Source organism: Liolophura sinensis, chromosome 11, assembly GCF_032854445.1.
Source record: "Liolophura sinensis isolate JHLJ2023 chromosome 11, CUHK_Ljap_v2, whole genome shotgun sequence".
Lineage (NCBI taxonomy): Eukaryota > Metazoa > Mollusca > Polyplacophora > Chitonida > Chitonidae > Liolophura > Liolophura sinensis.
Window position 1 is genome coordinate 17,063,165 of NC_088305.1, and position 21,101 is coordinate 17,084,265.

General features: G+C 38.7%; 2 protein-coding genes across 2 annotated transcripts; one reads left to right on the plus strand and one right to left on the minus strand.

Annotated features, from left to right (window-relative positions):
* The first annotated feature begins 520 nt into the window (after nt 1-520).
* LOC135477904 (calmodulin-like) lies at nt 521-7,377 on the plus strand. Its single transcript, XM_064758119.1, has 4 exons — nt 521-658; nt 2,922-3,102; nt 5,126-5,220; nt 6,980-7,377. The coding sequence occupies exons 2-4, from the start codon at nt 2,950-2,952 to the stop codon at nt 7,179-7,181; spliced, it is 450 nt and encodes a 149-aa protein (XP_064614189.1). The 5' UTR covers nt 521-658; nt 2,922-2,949; the 3' UTR covers nt 7,182-7,377.
* Nucleotides 7,378-9,967: 2,590 nt separating this feature from the next.
* Nucleotides 9,968-18,766, minus strand: LOC135477471 (aquaporin-11-like). Its single transcript, XM_064757587.1, has 3 exons — nt 18,710-18,766; nt 16,552-17,274; nt 9,968-14,469 (listed from the first exon to the last, which is right to left on the minus strand). The coding sequence occupies exons 2-3, from the start codon at nt 17,192-17,194 to the stop codon at nt 14,096-14,098; spliced, it is 1,017 nt and encodes a 338-aa protein (XP_064613657.1). The 5' UTR covers nt 17,195-17,274; nt 18,710-18,766; the 3' UTR covers nt 9,968-14,095.
* Nucleotides 18,767-21,101: the final 2,335 nt, after the last annotated feature.

The window sequence follows — 21,101 nt, forward strand, 5'->3', positions numbered from 1 at the left end:
TATAATAAACAAAGAATGGAATTTACGATACATTTTCTAAAAATTATTAATGTAATTTAATTCATGGTTGTTTAAAGGGTATCTATCTCTTTTTAATCAAGCCCTCCAAGCAAAAAAACTATGTAACAAAAGATTATTGAAACTGTGGCTATCACATACACGTGCGCTGTTATTCAAACAACATTATTTCCCAAAATTTGTTTTTGTGACCTCTCCGCGAATTTTGAAGGCAGGTAAAATGAGTTAGTACGCTACTTTTAGAAATGAATATCATCAGTAACGTGTTTTGTCGGGAGAATATAAAAGTATTTTATGTAAATTATCACCCTTAAAAGCTTTAGTTAAAATGGTTCCGCAAATCGAAGACGAATTAGAATAAAACAACCTCCAACCCCTGTTATGTGTCGAAAGTAGATTCGCCCGGGCCATGCCGGTGTATTCAAGAAAGAACATTGTAACGCTCTCCTACCTGAGATAAACAAGTACACTGTGCAAACACCGTGACAAAGCCGGGAAGAGACGGCCACAAAAGGCAGTGTGACCTAGATGTGGCGGACGCTCTTTACGGCGGTGCATTGGGGATACCCACCAGTGAGAGGGTTGACAACGCGAGACACAAGTTCCGGCAGCGGGTCAGTAAATCGACGTCATTTACACGGTAAGTATACCCTTGATTACATATGCGTACCTATAGTGGTGGCACCTGGAAATAATGTGCACCTTCGCTTGTCACCGGTTCCCTACACCTACCCAGTATAGTGTTTCCTCAACAAAACGCCTGAACCGTTGCACCTAGAAAACGTGGTCGACATACATTAAGGAATTACATACCGGTTCATATTTTGTAAATACCAGTAGCAGCGGTGCATATAAATACCAGTAGCATACAAGCACATATACTTCATTATGCGCAATATTTCACAGATTCAAAGATTACGTTTGCTTCTGTCATTCACATTTGGTACTGACAGGATTTCACTTATCCGAATTGAGTGAGTGGTTACTTATTGAAGTAGAAGCCATTAGGATTAGAGTTGAAGTTCTGTTGCCGTAGGCAGAGGTCATTGAACTGCGGACGGGACCAGTACAATTCAAGTTTGAATATAGCAATGATACATATGCCTGGCGTTAACATAATTACTAGCATATATGTAAAGGTTAATGCCTTCCACATAACGTTTATGTGGAGTTGAGTGAGTCGAGGGAAGAGGAAATTCTTAATACTGGTGACCTGTTAAGTAGGAATGTTAGAGGCTCGCCTGACTCACATAGAGTCGTGAAGTAGTATACACTGGAGAAGGAAATAAAGACTTCACCCGTGTTCATGACCCACCTGAGACATCCGGTCTGACTTATGCCATACACGCTGGACGACAGGGATATGCGGATTTTTTTGGAAAGGAGAAAAACTTCTCCGCTTTTGGCAACGTGCGCTTTGTTATATTGTTCTAAAGTTGATCATACGTATGTACAGCACGAATGTCCTTAAGAAAAGTGAGGTGTGACATATTTTATTGAAATACCGTCTCACATATATATATAAGAGTACGCCTTCTCAACTTTCTACATTCTGTTATATACCAACTGCAGATTCAAACAGGCACTGGTTTAGTTACATGGCATAACACATGGATAAATTGTTGATGGGAACAAGGTCGTACATGTATAAAGCTGTTAAGTAGCGAACAACAGATTAATCAATATATATATATATATATATATATATATATATACTGGGTGAGGCATATATATATATGTGTGTGTGTGTGTGTGTGAGACTGCCATTATCTATAATTAGATCACTCAGATTGCGAAATAACACGCGTGGCAGACTTCACAATAGGTAACTCCGCATCTAATGATGAATATATGTCCATATGAATGTGAATGAAGTAGTGTACTGTATCGCATTATTTTGTACATCATACCTATTTTTATAAGGCGCACATTACTCATAATTTCGTTAACCAGTCAGCTGTGCTCATAAATGACATTTATCTGGGAGCACATGTTCCAGATAGCGTCGCACTGAAATAAATAAAACATAGAATTTCTGCAAAATCCTCTTAAGAGACAAATGGTTCGCGTCACTGCATACCGAGAAGCATGGAAAAGTCCGCCTTCGTGAATATATTCAATGGAGTTGTTTTATTTGGTCAGTCGTGACACCGAGTTGTTTAATGCTTGGCTGCCCAGCAGTTTACACCAAGCCGGTCACCGCGCTCTGGTGGTTTCCTGATTGTCACTAATATTTGCCCTCCATACAAGTATATAGGGAGGGCTGCAGTGAATGAAGCCATGCAACGTCAAGTTCTTATTTCTGTCGTCAACCGTAATGGGCGACGGTCCATCCTAAAACACCAGTGGAAGAATTGGAAGGTGTAGGTAAACTTTACGACCGTAATAAACTCCAGTGCACAATATTCTGACAAAATATGTGACCAATACCATAATAGGTGAGACTAACAGTTAAAATCAAAAGTGTTCATAACTACTATCATATAATGCATAACACAGCCAAAGTATAAACTGAGGCACTATGGCAACGGCTTATGGAAAAGATCACTGACGGATTTTAAACTCAAGCTTTATACTTCATCTGGGTGCATTGATAAAAAGGGAATAAAATCTTCGTAGGAAATGTAGAAGCAGTGGTTAGATAGTTTGCATTCTGATAAAGTATTGATTTACATAGATAAGTGGTAGTCATAAATAGACTGGTATGAGGGATAGGTAAGTTTAGGCATTGCGTGAATTTTAGGTACTGTACTTTTTTGAGGGTCTAAAGCTGCAGGATTTAGATTTGGAAATCCTATCTCCACTGTCTGCCACTTAGAGTCGATTGTGTACATACTTATCATACTGGGTTATGAAGTGGATTCCGTGCTGTTATTTAATTATTTCTCATTCTTATATTTCAGTAAAAGCATTCCATAGATTTCCTTCACTATGCCTTTGACACCAGCAGAACGCCAGAACTGCGAGGCCTGTTTTCGGAAGTTTGACAAGAATGGCGACGGCACCCTGTCCATTCAGGAGATGGTCCAGCTGATCCGGGCCCTAGGCTGGTCGCCGCAGAAGTTCCCAGACTCCGCCATCTGCGTAAGTCATTGTTTATCAAATCTGACGAGAACACGGCATTTTGGAAAATGCTACACCGGTGACATCTAGTACATTTCCAATTACATTTTAAAATTGGTTGCTACTGTTAAAACACTTACGTGAACAGTTAGAATAAAACCCTATTACTGAGGTAAACTGAAAAGAGGCCTTATTTCACCGGTTATGTATGACCAATTGCCAGCTATTACACTGTCGTCCCTTCCCTGATTTTACTCGCTATACTGTAGTCTTTGTTTTAACCCTCTGCCGTTCGTCTTTAATTATATTTTATGTTACTGGTTACCTTATCTCTGCGTAATGGCGACTCGGGTTCAAACTGCACTGACCACTGTTTTCTTGTAATACATGAGTACTACGTAACCAGCTTTCCCACAAAACGCCATCTCAAAGACAGGAATTAGCAAAAGAACGGAATGAGCAAAAGAACGGAATTACATAAGGCGGAAAAGGAGTTCCGTTATTAAATGTGTCAGTTGTGTTTCCACCAATTTATCTCCAAAGTGATGGTACTTTGTTCCATTTCGAAACCGATGGGCCTCTGACCAGTGAGTTAGATCGAAGGCTCGAATCCAAGTGTTACTAGGTGAATCGTCCAGAAAGTTTGTCTGCTATCTGGTGAAGGGCAATGGTTTTCTCCACTCGTGCATCAAAAAGTCCTGTAAGTGAAAAAATACGTTGTTAAACACCAGATAAATGAATGAGTATAGAAGTAATGGGATGTAGTAGGTCGATGACACTGAACACGATGCTGGGCAAGTCTGTTGCTGGGTAGTCTAATATCAAAATGGCGGTTGAAGATAGCGCGACATACACGTGTTACACTGTATGACTTACCGTCTCTCATGAGCAAATGTAGATCGAGTAACGGTATATTGTTTGTTCTGGTGTTCATAATAGAGCATATGCAAATAAAGTTACTTAAAACTTCAATGTTGCATGCTGTTTTCTGTAAAAATAGTAAGGATTATCAAAGGTTTAGCGGCGTGTAACTGTGTAGTTAAAAGTCGGTGATGTATATATAGATTTAAAACTGTCTCTAGCTTGCAATGGTGCATGTCATAAATGGTGTAGAGTATAGATTCAGGGAGACTAAAATATTTACATGCGGGAGAGGCCTGTACAATTTTGCATGTCACATGTGCTGTAGAGTGTAAATTACGACTAAGATATGTAGCTTTTCAAGGTTGAATACGTACGAGTTGAATGGTGCATATTAATGAACAGGGACTAAGAATTATATGTTATCTCCGAAGACGTTGACTTCTGCCTGGGATACTATATATGTCATACTGTATTCCAGCTTATACAAGGGTTATCCCTACGAAGCCTACGATAGACGATAACTCTTACCAGGTCAACGATTTTACTGTTATGAATAAAGTCTGAGAGAGGAGAAAAGGGCATACGAGAGGTTAAGTGTGTACTTTGGTGTTAACGCCTGTGCTGGGTGTCCAGACAGGCCAGTTATGAGGATCAAGTTCTCATATACAGGGATAGCTGTAACCATTACTTCTCGAGTCGAGGGGTTGGGTGGGAGTTGGGGGAGGAGTTTGGGCTTGTCGCTCGTGTGGTATTTTTGTGTAGAGTAACGTTCGTTGAGGACAACTACCGTGGAGATAACATGTGGAAAAGTTGTTAGTAACATGCCAATTTCGGTGATTTACTCCCGAGCACTCCAGATTGCTCCACACGTAAAATGATGTCATATACGTTAAAAACTCTTGAGTATTTCTTGAAGTTATAGACGAATAAATAAATTGTAGCCTTACTGAATAAGGTAAAGGGAGATCACTGTGTTAGACAGTACTATACATATTTGATTACAGAGTTGGTTAATATTTGTTCAATGTACTGGTATTATAATGTACCAATGGAATGGTATTTTTATACACTGAGGAAGAATATTTCTCGTCTGTGACAGTGTGGAGGCGAAGTCTCTAATAAAGAAATAAAACATTCATGTAGTGTGGAAATAATTCGTTAATTCTGTTTTTATGGACAGGATTGGTTTTTGGAAGTGGACAAGAATAAAAGTCGGTCTGTGGATCTGCAGGAATTTCTAACGGTCTGCGAGAATAGACCGAGAACCGAAGTCAAGTAAGTGTGACTAATACATCATGCTGTATCAACAAAACTCAGATAGGCCATCAGACACTAGTGATGTTAACGTAAAACACAAATCAAATAATGTTAACAAATCATTCATAACAATATTGATAGTTAGGTCTTGCGGAGATCTGTGTTTAAGTTCTCTGTCTTGATATATGGTGTAGTGAGAAACCCTTTTTCCACGTAAAGTATCTGGGAGCAAAACTGTTTAGTGTGTTGTACATGAATATTCCTAGAATAGCGCTCAGGATTTGTGGACAAACTGCTACATGTGATATAGTACACAATCATATAAATTCTTCAGAGTATCTACAAATTGCGAAAAAAGTCTAACCCATTTTTTGGAATGATAAATTCTTCCAAATTGTCTTGGAAAGAACCATCTACGTTATTTTGCAAATAAAAAGCACGCATGCATGTATTTGAAGATATTTAATTCGTTGACCGTTACCACCTCTTCTTGACAGTTACACATCTTCTTGACCGTTACACATCTTCTTGACCATTACCACCGCTTCTTGACCGTGACCACCTCTTCTTGACAGTTACACATCTTCTTGACCGTTACACATCTTCTTGACCATTACCACCGCTTCTTGACCGTGACCACCTCTTCTTGACTGTGGCCACCGCTTCTTGACCCTTACCACCTCTTCTTGACCGTGACCACCTCTTCTTGACCTTGGCCACCGCTTCTTGACCGTTACCACCTCTTCTTGACCATTACCACCTCTTCTTGACCGTGACCACCTCTTCTTGACCGTCACCACCTTTTCTTGACCGTTACCACCGCTTCTTGACCGTTACCACCTCTTCTTGACCGTGGCCACCGCTTCTTGGCCGTGACCACCTCTTCTTGACCGTGACCACCTCTTCTTGACCGTGACCACCTCTTCTTGACCGTTACCACCTCTTCTTGACCATTAACACCGCTTCTTGGCCGTGACCACCTCTTCTTGACCGTGGCCACCGCTTCTTGGCCGTTACCACCTCTTCTTGACCGTGGCCACCGCTTCTTGGCCGTTACCACCTCTTCTTGACTGTTACCACCTCTTCTTGACTGTTACCACCTCCTTTTTTTATCGTTATATAAGTTTTTCTAACATTGTTCAAAACTCAATTACCTTCCTATGTCAGTACACCGCTGCATGCAGGAGTTCTTTCCTTGTCGCTCCCAAGTGTATGATATCTTCAGTGGGCCTACATTAAACCATCACAGTCTTTCTCTCTTATGCATTAAGTGCAGAGATACCATCAAATCGAAACCCTTCGTTTGGTTAATAATGTAGTTTGGGCCAGTTACAGTAAACTGTTATTATACACCTTTCTACGCTCAGCCTTTTTTATAAGCAAAAGTTGATAAATTGTACTGTTCAGTATTCGCTCAAGCTTCAATGTGTACTCATATCGCTCCATACACTCAAAAAATGAATCGCGTAAATTTAACAGAAAGTCTGTTATCTGAGTGATGCTAGGATGTATTTTGTTATTGCAGCAGATTACTCTGTTAAATACAACACATATATTCTTTTAATTCCACATAAGCATTCTATTAAACTAACAGAATATTGTGCTGAATATGACACAATATTGTGTTATAATAACAAAATATATTCTAGCATCACTCAGACAACAGACTCCCTGTTAAATTTAAGGGATTAATTTTTTAGTGTACGCCATCGCTTCATACGTCATCGCTTCATACGTCATCGCTTCATACGTCATCGCTTCATGTGCACTGTTACAGCGAGGCTAACCTGAGGAGGACGTTCAAGGAGTTTGACCAGGACGGCAGCGGGACGATATCTGCAGCCGAACTGAAGCAAGCCCTGTCCAAATGTAACATAAAGATATCGGACGCCGATGCCAAGAGTATGATACAGCAGGCGGACAAATCCGGCGATGGGCAGATTGACGTGGAGGAATTCCTCGCTGTATTTCAAGTATAAATTTAATGTAACGTTGATGGCTAGAATTCCGCCCGATTGAAAGGAAATTAAATCGTTGCCAGGTAGCTTGTGTAAGATATTGGCAGGTCAAGGCTAAATTTCAGGTACCGGTACTTAACATCTACTCGAAGTGACAAGGCTCAAGGCTTTAACGCAAGAAATCCTATCTCTGCTGTAAGCTAATCGGCGATTGTCCCTATGCGAGGACAGACACATAGAAAATGCCAGGGAGCATTAAAGATTAAGAAACGGTATTAAATTAGCAATTAAGAGAACCCCGATTTCTTTTTAACTGAGAGACGTTTTCTGGAAGAATGGGTTATTGTACCTACATATATTAATTAGCATTTCTATTTTTCACAACAAAATATTTATCACACCAACACGGTTGTCATAGTAAGATAATTATCACAGCAAAAGGTTTGCCACAGCAAAATAATGGTCACAGCAAAATCATTTCTACATCAAAATGTAGTTGTCACATTGACCAGCATGTCCAGGGATCGCTTTTGCGCCAGAATATTTAGTATATGTAACAAGTCTTGCCCATATATGGCCTTTGTTCCTATCTGTGTATGTATTGTTGTATAATAAAATACACCACGTGTCACATGTTAGACAACAAAACTGTGATACATCAGCAAAACACAAGTTAACATCTTCATCGTGTTTAACGTCGAAATCTCATATCAGAAATTGTATTTCAGTAGATGGTGTATAAAAAAAGAACTTTATTTTCCAGTATTATAACCTAGATTGCCGTGTCTAATTTTGCCCAAAGCACAAAGCAGGCTTGCTCACATGCATAATACCGTCACTTACTTAGTCTTGTTACCAGTATTTATATATAGTAGAGTTGCCATTCTTATATACTGCCAGTATCAGTTTATTAACATTGTGTATATCGTGGCGTCAGGTTAATAAAATCAATATTATTTTATATTACACATCTTTTGAGTTATTACTCCTTTTTAAGTTACCCAAAACCGCTCAAACCTCAAATATTCATTTTAAGTAGAAACAGAAAAGAAATATTTCGCTTACAGTTGTTTATGACGAGGCTCAAGAAGTTGTGTGTGAAAGAAATCGCTCAGCTAAATCTGAAGGGAAACGGCAGTCACATATGGTCAGGTATTTGGGAAGTTAAAACCTACATGCAGCAAAGACTGGAATGGAACCTGCGTGGTCTCGTTGTCTAGGGTTAAATGCCTTCCAACAGAACTTATTAGTTCAGATTTGGTTGTTTTCTTTGCCCGTGCTGAAGACCATTTATACTATTTCACTGAATATGCCAGTAGATGATTTATTACTGTCATAAAATTGCCTTGTCTTCGTCTTAAATACATGACCTTTAAATATAAAATGCATTATCTAAAACTCTGTTTCATGCTGATTACGAATAAGCAAAAAAGGCAAAGATTAGAGACTTTTATCAAGATATATTTTTATAATAACTAATGACTTGAATATTAACAATCAATGACTTGATCAGCAATGGCGGAGAAAAGGACCTCCAAAGTATACATGAAACCTTTGTTTTTTGGTTTAATTTTTCTTCTTAATACCCAGTTTCGTATGTGCCACAACACCATAGTGGCCCAAGCGGACTGTCCGGAAATTAAGCAGACTGCAGACATGACGCCATCGGTGATAGCTGTCAAAACAGTCTTGTGGGGAACAGAGTCCGTACAGTAAGCGCCAAGCTGAACCGCTAACCCGGCAAGTTAAGCGTTGAAGTCATTACCGAAAACTTCCAATCAGACAAAAAAAAGCGCAAAATAAAGGGGTAATGAAGAAAAACAAAATATACCTTTTTTTATTAATTTATTTATTTCTGCATAGCTTTCTCCCTTTGCCGTTAAAATTATTATCTTTTAGAGGTCTAGCATATTGTTTGATACATGAACACGATAATTATGTCAAGCGACTGGGCTACTACAGTGCCTCTGCGAGTTGCATGTTTTTGCTCGTTTTCCCCCCGTTGTTCATATGTGACAGACGGCCTCACGCACTTTTGTCTGTCGCGTTGACCGATCTACGAGTTCATACAACACTGTTTACTTAATCAATATAGGTATAATTTAAAGTACAGAAAACAATGATATTGTTATCGATCGATGGAATCAAGCTGTCATCAAGTGCCATATGCATAGGTAATGCACATACAACCACACATGCCCTTGCAGACATGCCTTCGACAAACTGTGTCGACATGTGCAATGTCAATATATTTGATATCTTTTCGAAAATCTCTCTCTGCCTCTCTGTCGATGGGCTAAATGTTACATAGTTTACAGGTCCACAAATCCCACCTTTTTCACATTTGTGTTTCACCTGGCCAAATGCGGGCACTTTGGAAGTAAGTACCAAACACCTGTATCAACAGGGTGTTTCAGGATGGCCAAATTCCTTCTTTTTACTGGGTCTGTCAGCAACCTGCGGATGGTCGTGGGTTTCCTCCCAGCTTCCTCCCACCAAAACGCTGACCGCCGTCGTATAAGTGAAATATTCTTGATTACGGCGTAAAACACCAATCAAATAAATAAATACAGCTGTAAATCTTTTACCGTATAGATCTGCCTCAAAGGGTGGAATAATTACACTAGCTGGAACAGCTATTAAAAAACCGAACAATACACCAATCCACAGTTCACATCTCTCTTTTTATTATTATTATTACGTGCAGCACCAGAACCATATACAAGAATATTTATATCAACATATAGGCCAAGTTCACTACTGACAAATGTCCAACAAAGAAGAAAAAAAAAACACATCGTTATAACATTTACAACTGATATAGCTATGGTGTAAAATGTTTGATCCCAAAACGAACCAAAAGAATCGCTGCGATTTGTGAAAGCCGACAGAAAATATCTTCTGTTTTTGACACAAACAAGTGATGCCATGTATAATGCGAATACAATGACCATTGCCTTGGAATTGTGTGTACATCACTATAACGCTACATGTACAACGTAATACTACACATTGGAAAACAAATTTTCACAGCATAATTACATGTATTACTATTGTGTGTATGCATAAAGATTTAAATAGCACAATGGACTAGTTTTGGTGTTTCCCAAACCTGGATACAAGAAACACATAGGGTACAAATCTGTGTCCGAGAACGAACGCCAATGATCCATGTATTCATCTGATCTGGGATTAACGCCGTGCTGAAGAATTTTCGCTTTTAGGGTCTGAAGTCAATTTCATGAGTGGAGAAAATCGAAGTGAACGCCATAAACCACCTGGCTTTTGACACTTTCTTACACGTGACTTCAAGATCATCCTAATGGAAGGCAAGTTATGTCTGGCGAGGTCCATGCAAGACCACCTACATGATCATGCGAATAATGTCAACTGTGTATTGGCACTAACAGCGGAGGCCTGGGGTTACCTTAAGCGTAAGCTTCTTAACCCCTCGGGCACGAAAATGTAAAAACATACTAGTATGTTTTGCAACGAATAGATATGTGCAATAGCAAAACAGAAAACGCTCATGAACAGATGGAACCTTTAAAAATACAATATGCCAACCTATATACCAAAAACCAGATTATACATTGTCTACGCTGACAGCTCATATATGTACAAAAAGTAAACACAAATCATTTGGACAAAAAAAAAACAACAACAAAAAGGATCAGACTTAGCTTAGCTTTTGTGTTCTCTAGATAAAACAAACGCACTGCTACTGAGCATTAGGTATGCTCAACAGCTCATTTACCTATTTAAAATATGGATAGGCATTACATAACGAAAGTAAAACCAGCCCAAGACAAAATGTGAGACTCCATTGCTGACATAATACACTAGACTTCAGCGCTAGCACAAAAACATTCCAACAATGTTCAATGATGTAAAAAAAATTACGATGTCAATTTAGATAATTTCAACACAAAGTCTTGAGCAGAAATAACAAAAATTAGCACATCAAATTTCGTGGTCATCCATTATTGAAAAGAAATCACGAAAAGGGTAAATATAAAATAAATTCTTATCTCAGCAGATGTAATATATTTTGACACTGGCATCACAGAAGTGAAATGGCGGCCTTTTTTCAATCACATAATACGCTTTACGACCAAATTAAGATAAGAGCAAAATTTGAAAACTGTCCACTTAGATGCTGTAATTGTCAATTAACATTACAGGACTGTAAGCTACGTGTTTAGGCTGACAGCTGCGAAATCTCAAGATTTCTTGACGATTTTAGCCCACATTATAGTACCTAATAGGGCACTCAAATATTAAAGGTAGCTGCCTTAGGCCCACCATCAGTCTCTTAGTTCTTAACGTAAATGTCGTCTTATCCAATCTTAACACGAATACACGCCCGACAGCCTTGTTACATGTCCCAGTGGGTGAAAATGGATTCAAGATAAACAATGGAGGCAGTTAGCTCATAAACAGCTTTTTTTTTTCTTTGATCCATTTTTAACAGTTAAACTTAACATCCTACCCTACTGCATCGTGTATGTACATTTACATACATGTATATTTATTTACATTCATTCGATTGCTGTTATACGCCGCACTTACTAAAGGATATTTCACTTACACAACGGCAGCCAGCTTAGAGCACGGGAGGGCCCACAGGAGACCAACGACCTCCATACGCACATCAAATGTACACAATTTCACTAAATTATATATCTATATATAGGTATGATAATTAAAAATCTTAACAGTTAACCTTACGCTTCGTTCGGGTTCGTCATGTTCACATTCCAAAATCATTTAGCCAACGTTTTGGTCACAATCAGATTTTAAGCTTTTTGCTTCATGAATAAATAAATTAAAATGTTATCAGTCAGAGACAGTGTCCCAACTGGATCATCCAAATGTGAAAGCTATAGATGCTGACTTACACAGGTGTTCAGGGGTGCAATACATCAATATTCTGTTCAAGGCAAGAGCTTTTAAAATAAGTTTAACTTATGCATGATATACAAAAGTAGATACAAGATGGATTTCATATCTGTGAATCGAAATCGCATTCATGACGGAAAAACCTTGCACACAAATGAATACAGATTAATTTGCCCTATTTCAGTGAAAATCCCAAAAACCTTGCACACAAATGAATACAGATTAATTTGCCCTATTTCAGTGAAAATCCCAAAAGTACGTACTATCCCTAATTCCTCAACCATTTTGCAAACGAGAGAACAACTTTCAATGCCATTTCTGCACATCTTTAACTTGATTTAGTTGTATTAGCTTCAGCTTTTCGCAAAAAGTATAAATTTATCAGTCCAAACAGAACTATGCCTTCAGAATATGCTTGGACAAACACCTGCAAACACGTTAAAAGGCTTAAGAATTGCAGTACATAAAATTCAATGAAAAAATGCTGTCCTGTGTATAACATTAGTCCATAATAAGAGCCCTGAAGCTTTCCAAGATGCAGTCTTGTACACGTGAATTTATCCCTCCACCCAGTAGTTCTTTGATATATGAGTAAACCTTAACACTGGAAAGAATGCTGAAAAACTAGGATTGCCCCCAAAAAAATTTTGATTCCACCACAGATTTGTATTAATACATGAAGAAGGCTGTTCACAGTAATAATTTAAACCCCATTTTTTGCGGAGGGCAGATATGCTACATATTTATATGTGATGAGTAGGCTAAATTAAGACCAGTTTTGTCCTGTAAAAATTCCTCACCAAACATTATTAAAACACCTCCTCTTCATGGTATCCTTCGCTTACACATGATACAGTAGTCAAAGATATGCATGTAACCATTTGGACGGCGATACGTGAACATGAGAACAATCCTTTGGGAAATAATCACTGACCGCGTAACATGAATAATGCGAAATCCCATTCAAATCAGCATGATAAAAATCTCAGCACAAGTTATATAACATCTGTAAATTAATATATATTGAGCATGCCATACATAAAGTATATGAATTAAATTTGTTGTAAATAATGAGATTAAAATTGGGCCATCAACAAAAATATGTTTATTAGGCGTAACCGGACCAACCTCCAAAACAAGGCTGTACTACACAGCTTTCATTGCAATTGTTATTTTTTTTTTGTTTTTTTGTATATTTTGATATCTTTTTCTTTGGCCAAGATAAAAAAAATCTTTACAAACTGATCAGATTTTTTTTATGTACAGCTGCTGTTTTGGCAGAAAAGAAAAACCTGGCAAATACGTAAATAATGATTTTCTCTGACTGTATTATAACAAGTCACTGATATCCTGGCTAAAAATCAGCATGAGTAAACTCATATGTGTAACAAGGTTATAGTATAGTAACATCCAACGACAACAACTCAATATACACCCTCACTTAGTGTCTGTTATATGGAAGACAAGACTGACAAACCAGACCAAAATATACGTGTAATTAACAGATATTCCTGAGATTTAACCACATCACATCATATGCACGTGACTCTGTGTAAATGTGTGCAGCCATGAATCATACAAGCCTGTATATACACGTGTATATAAACACACGGTAATGAAGAAAACCAATACATATATATATATGTACATATATGTGTTAATACGGATAAAAAATAGTAGAATTCATCATTAACTTACTCTTTAATACAAAATTTAGTCTTCATATATCAGATTGAACACAAATTAGTAGTACATGTACACTGTGTGTAAACAAACAAATATACAGTTTGTTACCTGCTTTAATAATTCACTGACAATGAAAGTTACCATGGTTACTCTGCGGAACCAAGTTGGCACCAAGTATACTAAAGTCTTAAGGTTATCATCTTAATCAGTATAGGAGATCAGCAATTCATGGATAACACTGCCAATAAGAATGACAAATGAGATAGGTTTTCTTTGTCACCTTTGTCAAATTACAAATCACCAAAAATGGAAAGGACTGTGGTTGATTTTAGTACCATGTCAGGACTTCACTCGTTTCGCTTAATGCTGGTACTTCTCATCTGTGTAACACTGTTACTGTTTGCCACTCTTTTCCTCACCGCTGTCTGGCCTTTAGACTTGCGGTGACTGTCTATAGAACTATTGCATGTACCTGTGCCGTTCATTTTACGGCTGCTCTCTCTTTTTTCCTGCTTGTGGCCCACTATTTTGGACTTACGTGTAGAGCCAGGGATTTCTGTGGCTTTCTTGATGAGGCTGTTAAGTTTAACGCCCAGGAAACAGCCAACAAATGGCCCCAGCCAGTAGACCACGATGTGTTCCCAGCGGGTAGTACCCTTACAGCCAAAGTTCTGGGAGGACGCCATGGCTGGGTGGAAGAACATCCCCGTCAGACTCAGGCCTGTGGGACATACACAGATTAACTAGGATGATTGAATAATAATTAGCATACATTTATATATTCAGAGGTTTGGGGTGAAATATCCATATTAACTAATCAAATCAAATTTCCTGTATAATATCGAGAATAGCTCACATGATTGCATGTCAGTAAATATCAGACTCGTCCCTGCACTATGTACATTAGTGTTAATATGATCCTAAAATTTGAAAAATATAAATTTTAGGAACTTTATTACTGATCTTGAACAACATGTAACACAAACAAAGTTGATATTTTGTGAAAGATGATTATTTGGGCTACTCTATATTAATACCAAAATTTGATTTGATTTGCACTGATCTATTTTTTTGCCAAAATTCTCCAGTATAACCTCTTTAAAGCTGTATTATTGAAAGTATTTTTGATCAGAATTATTCTTCTATTTGATTGTTGTTTAACAGCATGCTCAAGAATTTTTCACTCGGTCAAGAAAACCGCAGTGCCCAGACTAAACCATCAGTCTTTGGCAAGCTTTACGTCTAAACTTTCTTATGTGTGACGTACATCTACTCAAATACACACCATCATGATACTGGTGAAAAGCAAACGTTTACTCTTCTATAAATGTTAGAATGTACAATCAGCTCCAACAGTAAGGTTGTCGACCATATCATAAATCAGCCCCAATAGTAAGGTTGTCAACCATTTATCATCAATTGGCCCCAACAGTAAGGTTGTCAACCATTTATAATCAATCAGCCCCAACAGTAAGGTTGACGACCATTTATCATCAATCGGCCCCAACAGTAAGGTTGTCAACCATTTATCATCAATCAGCTCCAACAGTAAGGTTTTCAACCACTTATCATCAATCAGGCCCAACAGTAAGGTTGTCAACCATTTATCATCAATCAGCCCCAACAGTAAGATTGTCGACCATCTATCATCAATCAGCCCCAACAGTAAGGTTGTCAACCACTTATCAATCAGCCCCAACAGTAAGGTTGTCGACCACTTACCATCAATCAGCCCCAACAGTAAGGTTGTCGACCACTTATCATCAATCAGCCCCAACAGTAAGGCTGTCGACCACTTATCATCAATCAGCTCCAACAGTAAGGCTGTCGACCATTTATCATCAATCAGCTCCAACAGTAAGGTTGTCTACCACTTATCATTAATCAGCCCCAACAGTAAGGTTGTCAACCACTTATCATCAATCAGCCCCAACAGTAAGGTTGTCGACCACTTATCATCAATCAGCTCCAACAGTAAGGTTGTCAACCATTTATCATCAATCAGCCCCAACAGTAAGGTGGCTGATCATATCATTAATCAGCCCCAACAGTAAGGTTGTCAACCACTTATCATCAATAAGCCCCAACAGGAAGGTTGTCGACCATTTCTCATCAATAAGCCCCAACAGGAAGGTTGTCGACCATTTCTCATCAATCAGCCCCAACAGGAAGGTTGTCAACCATTTATCATCAATCAGCCCCAACAGGAAGGTTGTCAACCATTTGAAAGTATTCAATCAGCCCCAACAGTAAGGCTGTCGACCACTTATCATCAATCAGCCCCAGGGGCCTCCGTGGCTCAGTCGGTTAAAGCGCTAGCGCAGCGTAATGACCCACGAGTCTCTCACCAATGCGGTCGCTGTGAGTTCAAGTCCAGCTCATGCTGGCGGCCGTACGTGAGAAGGTCTGCCAGCAACCTGCGGATGGTTGTGGGTTTCCTCTCGGCTCTGCCCGGTTTCCACCCACCATAATGCTGGCCGCCGTCGTATAAGTGAAATATTCTTGAGTACGGCGTAAAACACCAATCAAAAAAAAAAAAAAAAAAAAATCAAAATCAATCAGCCCCAACAGTAAGGTTGTCAACCACTTATCATCAATCAGCCCCAACAGTAAGGTTGTCGACCATTTATCATCAATCAGCCCCAACAGTGAGAAACAAATCTGCTTTTGATGTTATGAAATCAAGTCCCATATATACAGAAAAGTGTGCTAAATGCACAAAAGGTAACATAAAATAGATAACTGTTGTAGCATACATGTATGTGTACACTGTAAAAAGAGCAAACAGTTCTTTATACCATACCTGACACAATTAGTCCTGTCAACAAACTGCATGTCAGGACGTTGTTCAGACCTTTCCAAGGTACAAAACGATGGGATTGTAATACAACATCTGTCATTGTTGCCCCACCTTCAATAAGAAAGCCTAGTAACACCGAAACAGACAGGTAAGTATAGCACTGCTTTTGCTGCAGCCGTATGGAGTGATATTCATGAAAGTCAAGGGACCAGAAGTGTTTCACATACTGAAAGGCACAGTACCCAGAAAATGCTTGTAAGACAAGCTTAAGAAGGGTTTTCATCAGAGACTGCCGATGCTGAAAATATTTCTTTGCGTTCCCCACAGGGTTTGCACAGGAGTCTGTAAATATCCTGGCGTAGCACATCATCAAAGTGAATATCACAAGATACAGGCCCAACCAGCCATACAGACGCAGTGAGTTCCCGTTCTCAAAGCTGACGGCACACGTTTGAAATGTCGAAATAAAATCAGCGATGAATTCCTGCAGACGGCGTGGACTCGCAGCCTTGTTTAATCGCCTTAACGAACTGGCGATGAGGAAAGTAGCCGTGTAGTAGAGGAGAGAGCCAAGTATAGGGTGCAGGTGATAGGTGGGAGGTGTCTGCTCAAAAGTCACCATCCAGAGTTCACGCCAATCCATCATGGTGACTTTCTGTTGATCACAAGAAAGTGTTTTCAGCTTCTGTCAGATTTACCTCATCAGATAACTTCTTGGCTGCTCTTCTGCAACAGAAAAAAAAGCAGATTATATGTACTCACCTCTCATGTCAGATTTCTATCACTGATACTTTGTGGTTGAGTGTTGACACAAGGAGATGGGGTGGCTTAGTCTTTGTTAACATTTTCAATCTGTATAAAGTGATAATTGAGTTGTAGAAGCATAAACTCAGCTCAAAATGTCAGCTGACAGAAGGAGGATTAGTGAACAAGCCCCCCCCCCCCCCCCCGCCACCACTATGATACAGACTGGTGGAAAAAGGGGTCAGACAGAGGAGTAATATTTGGTAATACATGTGTCTACATGACAGCATTCGTCTACGACACTAAGACTACTTTAATCAATTAAAAGGAGGTTCATGTTTTTCCTTTCTGTTTGGTCAATGCAAAAAAAAAGGTAAATACTATGAAGTTAATAAAACAAATTGAGGCTGCACATACACCCACTTTTGTTAGAAATATGCAAAAACCATGTGGTATAAAAACATCCACAAAAAAACAAAACAGATCTAGAGATGAAATTTTTATATTGAGTCCCAGGCACTAGCAACCAAAGTGGCCTGCTCTGAATTACATCGCTTGTTTCAGGACATACATTGTCATGTAACATGAGATTAGTTTTTCAACTGTGAAACTACGAGAACTGTGACCTCACCTATTAAAGCATTCAGTATGTAGGCTATTTCATGGCAGTGACAAATATTTTTAGCCAACAGAATGAAGAAACACATGATATCAGCCATTGAGAAGTTGTGATTTAACCATTCCTGTGTAGTAAGTTGTGAAGTACACTAACAACATTTGATTCTTGACATAACTTGAGGGACTACATGGTCTTCATACATGGCATTTTTAACAATCAAAACAAGGCGTATTTCTTAACTTCCAAGTTGACTGCAAACTTGCTTTCTGCTATAATAAAGAACTGTATCATATTCAATGATGATATATTTAACTCTCTATTTTTTCACACTTGATGGCGTTTCAGAAAATGACAGTTAAAATCAGAAACAGATTCCATTAAATAGGTAGGATTATCTGACTAAACTCCATGCAGTATCAGCGGGTCCAAATACACCTTCTTAAGTGGGCTATTTTGGGTCCCATAATTTGGGCTAGTGTCCCAGTTCTAGAACTGCAGCATGCCGTTAGGCTTGTCACAACATTTCGGACAAGAATCAGTACAACTCACTCTTTCGTATAATAATACAGAAAAACGAAAAAAATAAAAACCCAAGGGCATTCAACTTTAAAGTTCAACGACACAACAACAACAACTCAAGGCAACAACATGTCACGTCAACAACTACATTTCGGGCCGAATCAAAGATCAAAAACAGATCCGTTAAATACAACATATGGTAGCTGAAGCAAAGGTAGTACACATTCAATTAAACTCTCACTAAAAAAAGTAGCTTTCAGGTTTTAATAGCATACTCACGATGTTTTTACGCATATTATGGACTGCTGACGGTGGCGTCTTCACTCTGATCGTCTGTCACCACTCTGTGGGCAAGAAAACATATATACCAAGGGAGACAACTCTGTCGAGGTACGACCTCCCACATTCCTAGGAGACTAAACAAACATATATATGCCACAGAGTACATGTACCGGTAGCCGAGATAGATTAGCGATCGTATCAGTGTGATTGTTTCTCAACGGATGAGGGAGTGGGGGAGTGGGGGAAGAGCTGGGGGACAGTGTTTATGGATGGAAAGAGCTGCCAGAAAGCTGGATGAATATATTTGCGTCTATATGCAAATAAAAGAAAAAAGAATTGAATCCATTTTTTAAAAAATTCTATCGCATCATTTGTTATACATTTATTACCGCGATCTTAATTCAGTAATATGACCAGATATATCTCTTATCGGAAATGTTGCCTAAATGTAGGCCAGATCCCTAATAATAAATGGGCGACTGATCTCCCTAATCAGCGTGAGCAGACCCTAACATATCCTCTGTAGGTAGTATTTTAAAAAAATTCTCCACTTTTTATGGGTTATCTAAACGTAGGCTACTTTGACATACCTTACGGAAATTTCTTAGGGGACTTTATTTTCGCGGCATATATAGGCTACATTATGATCGTGAGAAATGATCAGGCTTACCGGGAACATGTCTTTCAGCTTATCAGACCTTAATTCCTGAGGTTGTGCTTTTAAGTGCTTTTATTTTTATTTATTTATTCACCGGTATTTATTTATTTGTTTGTTTATTGTTACTTGAATTTCCTTAGGTATATGGATAAAAAAAAAAACAACAAAAAAAAAAAAACACATGATGAATGAATGGATGCCTGGGGTTTAACATATACTTAGCGATTTGTCAGTCTTATGACAACGGGAGTCATTAAGTGCATGTGTGACAGCATATGATGAAGCTCGAACCACTTTAATAACATGGTCGAGTGTAAACCTTTCATAAACCTTATAAAATCTGCGTGAAGTCGTCATCTTATATGGTGCTCCTTTCTTACGGATAAATATGAGCGTACGGACTGATCAGGCATATCCACAAGTGTACATTACACACAGCTTAAATACAATCCATGGTACATAATTAATGAGTTAAGAATTCCCATGAATCAGAAAGACAAATAAACCTACCTAGTATATTCCGTAAAACCTGTCGGAGATAAATACAGGCCATGCGAGAACGAAGGGTACGGTCTATAGATAGATATTGACACGTCATAGGCCTATGTATAACAAAGCGGACGTCTTTCTTAAATACATGTATTCCGGTTTTCTTGCGTATAATAACAATATGCAGGATCGAGAGCCTATTAGACAGGCTTACGTAAAGCAAGTCGTGCTATTGCACGTGTACGTAATCGGCATACATGTACTTCTGCACGTGCGACAGCTAGGATGTGTGTACCGTTACGCCATATACGTACCGGTATGTCGATGTGGACCTACATTTATAAATATATGTCAGCCTCAATCACGGATACAGAAATAATGCCGGTTTTTATAAATGCTAACCTGTAGCCTACGAATAAGTAAGGCCTAGCTCTATCCGCTAACCACCGAAATACATACACTCAAGAAGATACATGTTAGTCTGTTAGTCCTGAGGGGTTACTTCCGAACAGATTTTCAAATGAACTTTGAAAAAGTGAATATAAACAACGAAACAAATTCAGCCCCATTCAAATGTCTCCACTATTTTCTTTTATTTATTTTTTTAAATTTTACGGCTCCATATTGAATGTGTAAGCATTTGAACTAGGATAAAACACAATCAGCTTTTCAGAATCTGTAAGTCGTATAATTTACAATTTCTGTATTTGTCTATAGAGCGTCGTGAATTTTTTTTTTTTTTTTTGCTGAATGAACTTATTTACGACTACACCCATGCTATCAACACTTCGCTTTCCTCACACCCATGCAATTAACACTTTGCTTTCCTCACAGTCATGCTATCAACACTTTCTCTGGACACCAATGCTATCAACACTTTGCTTCCCTGACACTCATGCTATCAAAACTTTGCTTTCCTCATGCCCATGCTATCAACACTTTGCTTTCCTGACACTCATGCGATCAAAACTTTGCTTTCCTCACACCCATGTTATCAACACTTTGCTTTCCGGACACTAATGCTATCAACACTTTGCTTTCCTCACACCCATGTGATCAACACTTTACTTTCCTGACAATCATGCTATCAACACTTTGCTTTCCTCACACACGTTATCAACACTTTGCTTTCCTCACACGCATGCTATTAACACTTTCCTGACACTCATGCTTTCAAAACTTTGCTTTCCTCACACCCATGTGATCAACATTTTCTTGACATCCATGTGATTAACACTTTTC